The sequence below is a fragment of the Momordica charantia genome (genome assembly GCF_013281855.1).
Source record: "Momordica charantia cultivar OHB3-1 chromosome 9 unlocalized genomic scaffold, Mcharantia_2.0 BLBB01000009.1, whole genome shotgun sequence".
NCBI classification, from domain to species: domain Eukaryota; kingdom Viridiplantae; phylum Streptophyta; class Magnoliopsida; order Cucurbitales; family Cucurbitaceae; genus Momordica; species Momordica charantia.
Window position 1 is genome coordinate 23674526 of NW_028275167.1, and position 7696 is coordinate 23682221.

General features: G+C 41.2%; 1 protein-coding gene across 1 annotated transcript; it reads left to right on the forward strand.

The window, feature by feature from the left end:
- The first annotated feature begins 2158 nt into the window (after nucleotides 1–2158).
- LOC111015901 (uncharacterized) lies at nucleotides 2159–2788 on the forward strand. The gene has a single exon (XM_022291082.1). It carries the CDS (start codon nucleotides 2159–2161, stop codon nucleotides 2786–2788), a length of 630 nt encoding a protein of 209 aa, XP_022146774.1.
- Nucleotides 2789–7696: the final 4908 nt, after the last annotated feature.

Below are 7696 nucleotides of genomic sequence, written 5' to 3' on the forward strand. Positions count from 1 at the left end.
TTTAAATACTAAAAAAAATAGTTTTTGTTTTTGAAAATTGGTAAGAGTTTAAAGAAGCATAATTTTTTGAAAATACTATGAAACTGTACAAAACAAGCATAATTTTTTGCAACAGAAAACTAAAAACGTAATTGTTATCAAATGACACCAAAATAGTTATCATACTCGGCCTTACTTACTTGCACTTTTCTTTATTTTCTAATATAATTTCAATTATTTTTTAGTTTCCAAAAACATATATGTGTTATGGATCAGAAAATCTCAATTCCCTTTATTTAAGGGATTCAGAAGGAAAAATATCTTAGATTCAGGGGAAAATATCCTCAGAGAATTCCATATCCCCAGAAGGATTAGGATTCAACCTCTATAAATAGGGAAGTAAGTCAAACCCTAAAGGTATGCTACAAATCCCTACTATTTGAGATGCTCATAACACTCTACACTTTATACTCAACTACTCTGATTCTGACTTAAGCATCGGAGCCTGTGTGGTAAGAGCCACACCGGTCTTTAGTGTTATTCTGTTTTGTAGGTCTCGTCGATCCCTTTATTCTAGAAGACTGGTGCGAATTTGGCGGAATCCTAGGAGGCCAAATTTCTGCATCAACAATTGGCGCCGTCTGTGGGGACGATTTAAGGCATCCAATCGATCAACATGACACCCGAAAGGAGTCCACGATGCTCTGATGACAACTGCTCTGCCAAGAGGAGGTTAAACTTGGACGACCCCTAGGTCGGAGGACCCGAAGATGGGACCAGCCGATTGAACCCGGAACGTCAGGAAGGGTTGCCCGAGACGCATGTAGTAACGACCCCTGAGCCGTTCCAAAAGCAGCTCGCAGTCCTGGAAGACAAGGTGGAGGGCATGCTTCAACGCATGACCTAAGTCCTTCAACAATTCGAACAACAAAAGCTCGATGAGATACTCCTTGTCAGAGACCCCAGGAAAGGGAAGGGTCCAGCAGAAAGTGGGACTGAAGAGTCAAAAAACAGTGCAAGGAGCAAGCTGAGGATAGGTGGAAACACCCGGCGACGCACCCGGATTTTTGACTCCCAAAAGAGCAAAAACAGCAGAAATCTCCGATACCAAATGGGGGCAAGAACAACCAGAATAACTGAAACTCTGAGCCGATAGACCTCGACAAAGACAAACCGACGGATCGGCCAGAGTTGTCGGAGAAGCGACAAAACCAAAAAGAGAAGAGGTTTGACCTCGAAGAACTACTGGATCAGGCCGACTCACCATTTACGGAGGAGATCATGAAGGAGAAGGTCCTTCCAAAATTTTAGCTGCCCACGGTGAAACAATTCGACGGGACGGCCGACCCAATGGACCATCTAGATGCTTATCGAGAATGGATGGATATCTACAGGGTGTCAGAGGCGGTCAGATGCCGGGTGTTATTGACCACATTGAATCGGTTGGCCAGAATATGGTTTTGACAATTATAATGAGGTTCAATCTCGAGCTTCAAAAGTCTGGCTAGGGCGTTCATAACCCAGTTTGTAGGGGGACGGAGTTAGAGCCGACCCATGGCTTATCTTTTAACTATTAAACAAAGGGCGATAGAGAGCCTACACGACTATGTGGCTCGGTTCAACGAGGAAAAGATGTAGATGGAGGGCCTCACAGACACTATATCTTTACTGGTCTTCATGTCCGACATCAGGGATGAGCACTTGCATTCTCGTTCGGGAAGAAGAGACCAAGCACCTTCTCAAAGGCGCTGAGCTGAGCTTAGAAGTATATGAACGCTGGTGAATTCTTTTACTCAAAGAGGGAGCCGGAAGGAAAACGGTCCGACCAGAAGAGAGAAAGGTCGGGAAATAAGCCACAGGGGTCGAGATGAAAGAAAAGAGATCAGAGTAGCCAGAAAGATCCACCTCGAAAATTCGAAAAGTTTACGCCAATTACCGTTCCACTTGAGCAAGTACTAATGGAGATCAAAGACCAAAGGTTGCTCAAATGGCCAAAGAGGATGAAGGCACCTCCGACTAAAAGAAGCAAAGGTCGATATTGCCTTTTCCACAAGGATCACGGCCATGCAACTCAGGATTGTTTTGACCTCAAGGAAGAGGTGGAAGGGCTCATCCGGACCCTATAGCGACACAAAATGGCGAGAACGACAAGTCACCTGCTCGAGAGATTCGAACGATAATGAGAGGCCCAATAGAGAGAGAGTCCGGGAGAAAAAGAAAGGCCAACGTACGAGAAGCTAGGGCGAGCCTCGGACAAAGTGAGGTCTACCATGCATATGTTGCGGACCGGTCTATGAAGATCGAGTTTTCAGAGGGCGAGGCGACTCACGTCCTCCACCCGCATAACGATGCGCTGGTTATTACCTTGAAAATAGCCAACGCAAAAGTGCATCGAATTTTGGTGGATGGGGGTAGCTCAACAGATATCAGCTCCTTGACAGCCTACAAAGCCATGGATTTAGGAGAAGAGGTGCTTAAGAGCAGCCTGACACCATTGATAGGATTTGGAGGAGAACGGATCATTCCCAAGGGGAGAATAGAGTTGCCTATAACGTTCAGAAGTGAGCCAAAAAGTATCACAAGAATGGTGGACTTTTTGGTCGTCGACTATACATCCTCCTATAATACAATATTGGAAAGACCGACAATGCACATGCTCAGAGCGATACCATCCACATACCACCAATCCATGAAATTTCCAACACCTGGTGGAGTAGGAGAAATTAAAGGAGAGCAACGAGTGTCGCGTGAGTGCTACTACACTTCAATGAGGGGCAATGACAAGGCTTCTACTACGGGTCGCCATTGATTTTTTCTTTCCTCTTTCCTTTCAAGTATGATGGATTTAAGATTGTTTCTTCTTCTACTTTTAACAAGATTTCAGGTTATTGTTTCTTTTATATATTCAATAAAGGATCCATTATCCAGATTCCCATTCAACTTTGTTTTTCGAATCCAAACCTGAATGCCAAGCGACATTGATAAAACACCTTGCCTCATCTACAAACATACTCTCAAGGAGCAAATATCGACAATACACTACCTTGAGAGTAGGGGGCAACATGGTTATAAGATAAACGACAGGTCTTGATCAGAAGACTCAACGACGCAAGTTGGTAAAACCAGCCCAAGCCGAATAGGTCTAGGATCCGACCCCTGCTCGGTGCCAACCAGGGCTAGACCCGTTGCCAGATTCGACTTTCTTCTCTTATGTTACTTAAGGTGCGATGAGGCACAAACCTACATTAATCGACAAATTTGGAAAGAACAATTAAACAATCTCAACACGGCCAAACCAGAAGCGGGTCGATTGACCTAGCACGGTTAAAACATAAGATGGAGTAAAAGCCAAACGGCAGCAGGTATAAAACCATTGGCTATAGCCAAAGGGTTAGAAACCTATGAAAATGAGGCAACAAAGTCAGCTCCATCAGTGTTAGAGCCGTAAGCCAATAATTGTTGGCAATAGAGGGTTAATTGATGATTCCAAAAAGAAATACAAGTGAAGATAGTGACAAAGCAACAACATAAAATTTGTAAAAACGCTAAACACAGGCAAAGCAACTTGCTACCCTCTCAGACTACCTCGTCATCGTCATCCATGTCGTCAGGAGTGTCACGCTCAGCTCTAAAACGCTCCGGGAAGAAGGAGAAGTCAATATCAGGGTACTTGTTAGAAATTTGGCGAAGGGATTAGGAAACGTCGCACTCCATGGCAGAATTTTGTAGATCGACATAATCCTGAGTTTTTCTGAATTCCCCAGCCAAGTCTCTTCTGAATTCCCCAGTCAAGTCTCTTCTGTAGGTTGGCCAGCTCATCTCGAGATTTTCTCTTCTCTGTTTCCAACTTACATTGGGTACTCTCCAGGAGACTGTTGGCTTGTTCAAGGAAGAAAGAGCCTGATTCAACTCCTCCCAAGGAGCGTAGTGGCAGCAGAGGTGATTAATTTCATTGGCAACTCGACCCGAGAATACCACTAGACCATTGAAAACCTACCAAGGACAGAAATCGACGTTAGGGAAAGATGCTATGACAAATACTTGTAGCTACAAAGTGCTCACCTGGTGAAGATCGCTAAGACACGTACTGATGTTGTGCTGAGGATTTGACAGGCCAAAATTGGACCCGATCGATGAGTCTCCGAGCCCTTGCCAAAGGCCAAATGCCCTTTCCAGGTAGGCTGTCCCATCAACATCAGCACTATACGAGCCAGAGAAAGGGAAGATTGAAGCTTGGGAGGAGCTCCTTAGGTGACCTCGAGGGGAAGACGGGATAGACGTCCCATGAAGTTGGGCGGAACGCCTCGGGACTGTAGGAGGCTTGGAGGATCGAGCCTGCTGAGAAGGGGGTCCTTCCTCGGTCAAGTCAGTCACTTCGATATCCGAATCCCGGCTAGAGTCGGCCCCCAAATTCCAAACGTTTCGGCGGCGTTCTCTTTCATACAGGGAAGCGCTCCGTCTCAACATTTCTACAAGTAGAGATAAAAGTAAAAATCGACTTTCACGCAAAATGAAGAAAAGATTTCAACAAGTACCTAGAGGGTTATGAGGGGGAGCCAAGCCAAAGTCCACTAAGTTCTGCTCCTTAACCAAATCTGGGCCCCAACGCTCGGTATCTGATAACTGGATAACAGTATGGTTGAAATTGAATGCCTCGATAGTAAGCTCACAATTACGGGAAACTGTTAATAAGGAAAGAGAAATATCATAATAGATATCTACGAAAGTCCCTATAGAGTTCGGGAATCTACTTACCTAACTCCCTACACTCAGTCGGGACGGGAAAGAACAATCCTCTCTCGTCACAGGATAACCAATCGCCACCAACAAAGAACCATTTGTTCTTCCAATGCTTCACTGAGGAAGGACCCGTAACGAGAACCTGGTTCCGAGAACTAACATAAAAATGAAAGTTATCCTCGGGATTGTGTTTGGGATAATAAAGGGATATGAAATCCGCGGTAGTTTGAGCGTGCTCGCCCCTGAGATATGACCACAAAATAAAGCAACTGATCAAAGTAGACCACCCATTCGAGACGATTTGGGAAGGAGCTACTTGGTTGGAAGCTAAAAAGTTTTGAAGGAAAAGAGGCAACAGTAGGGGGACTCCAAATTGGAACATAGCTGCATAAAATACAACCTCACCGGGAAAAGAGCCATTGATACTCTCTCCCGGATTCGGAAGACGAAGGCTAATTGAATCTGGGATACGGTATTTTGAACGCAAGCGACGCAAGTCCCTCACCGTAAGAGTGAAATTATCCACCCAGAACGGACGGTAGGGTCGAGATTCAGACGAAGGATTCGACGACGATCCATCATCCGAGGAGGTCCATTCGAAATTAAGATCAGCCATGAAGAGAAAACACAACAAAAAGCAAGGTAAAGGAAAGAATACTTTGTAAGGAGGTTGCCAAGAAATAGAGAGAATGAAGGGGTTTAAATAGCCTTCAACTCAAAGGCGCAGCTCTCGGTCTTGAAGTCTTTACCCAACAGACCGAGGCGTGCTCGGCTCGGTACCCAACACTCCCATGACCTCTAGGTCACGGGTCTACAGTTGATGCGACAATTGCATGGCTGACGGCCTCGGGTCTTGCAATGAAAGGGAAAATCAATATCAATCTACTCGTGAAGATGGGAAAATTCGACTATGGTTCTCGCGGGTCCCACAGTGACAGCTCAATAGGCTCGGGCCACGATCTTTGACCATAAAAACCGAGGCATGCTCGGTGCGGACCCCGAGGAGCTCGTGATCTCCTCGATCACGGGTTTGACAAGGAAAGACAAGTCACGACAAAAGTTATACTCCCAAGAAGACGAAGATAAAATCGGAAGCATCGGCTTGGGAGTAGGGGCAATTGTTATGCAATGGAAAATTGACAAAAGGCCAAGCTGTAGAGGAATGAGGAAAAGGCGATTGGCAGAGAACCAACAGGGCCGAGCAGGGCTCGTCCCGACCCTTACTCGGCCCCGAGCCGAGCTCGGCCCACGACCTAGCCCGTGTATCTCCCACCTGCGATCAACGATTCCCCTTGGGCCCTGCAACTCTAAATTAGGGTTTGGCTACGGAAGGTTCTGAAATCATCTTCACGACTATAAGTAGCAGTGTGGTCCAACCCTAAAAAGGCAAGTAAATATCTCCAGTTCATTGCTTTCTCAACTTTTCCTTGCTAACTTAGGCATCGGAGTCCCGTGTGACTAAGGTCACACCGGTTTAGGTCGATTTGGTTGTGCATGTATCATTCCTAAATTATCGAGTTAGGTGTGTGCGAAGAGGAGAACCGGAGGACCGAAATTCATACATCAACAATATGTATTATTTAAATTTGGCTAAAATTTTAAAAGTGTATTTATATAAAAAAATTAAACTAGAAAAACTTAGGTATAATAGATTTCATAAGCTTAATCTTTTTTAAATTGTAGTCAAATATACATATTTGAAGTTAATTAGGAAACGTTTTAACTCTTTAGAATATGGTAAAGATGGTCTCTCAAAGTATATTCTTAAAAGCATTTTAATTATTATTATTAGTATTATTATTTTGTGTGGATAGAATAGTTTTATTCATTTTTAAAAAGTGTTTACTACAAAAACGTTCTACAAAAAATCATAAATAGAAAAAAGTACTTAAAATATTAACCTAAAATGACAAATTAGCTAGTTCTTCTCTATTGATTGTAATTATGTAATGGGATTGAAGTTTTAGGTTAAATTATACCAAACAAAAATGAAAAGGTTAGGATAAAATAAAAACTTTTTTTAGATGAAATTGGAATCAACTACACGTACATGTTAAGAATATTTTGTATAATTTTTTTTTAGCCAAGAATGTATAATTTATTTGGTTTTAATTTTTCCCTAAAATACCCTAGATTCTTAATTAGCTTTAATTTTGTCTCTAATCATGTTCTAAATGTTACGATTATTGCTACTAAAAAGTTCCTTGTGTAGCAAATTAAAAGATTGTGGATAAATCTATTATGTATATTTAAAAGTGTCACTTTTTTTTTTTTTCAAATATAGTATAAGTGTAATTTTTTTTGGGAAGGATTTTACATTTTGAATTTTAGTTGGATTATACTATTTTCTGTAAAATTTAAAATTTTATGCTATATATAAAAAAATATATTTATTTTATGGTATATAGTTCAGAATTGAATTACAAGGAAACATGACACATGACACCCCACAAAATGAAGCCAACTTCAATAATTTGAAGTTATAATTAGCACTAACTATTTTTTTTTTCTTTTGGTGTGGAGAAAAGAAAAAGTTGTCTCTTCACTTCATTAGGCCTTTTCCATAACGTTCTTATCCCTCAAAAGAATAAAATAACTTTTGGTAACTCTATTCGCTGTTTGTTATTTTTTATTTTTTATTAAAAAAGTTTCAGAAACATATTTGACAACCGTTTATTGTTTCTTGTTCTCTAAAATTTTGAATTAAAAGAAGTAAAAGTTTTATATGAAATTTAATTTTTCAAATTAAATATTCAAAATTTTTATATTATATTTATTTATTTTTTGATATTTAATATACATTTTATAAGTAAAAAATTATAAAGTAATGTACGTTTTGAAAAACTAGAAAGATGAACGATGAACAAGAAACTTCACCTTGTTTGTTTCCAAAAACTTCTACACAACTTTAATAATGTTTCTTAAAAATGAAAAATAATAATAATAAAAAAAAAGAATAAGTTATCAAAAAACAAAA

Excerpts from the sequence above, each read along its gene's own strand:
- LOC111015901 (XM_022291082.1), top strand. The coding sequence starts at position 2,159 with ATGAGAGGCCCAATAGAGAGAGAGTCCGGGAGAAAAAGAAAGGCCAAC.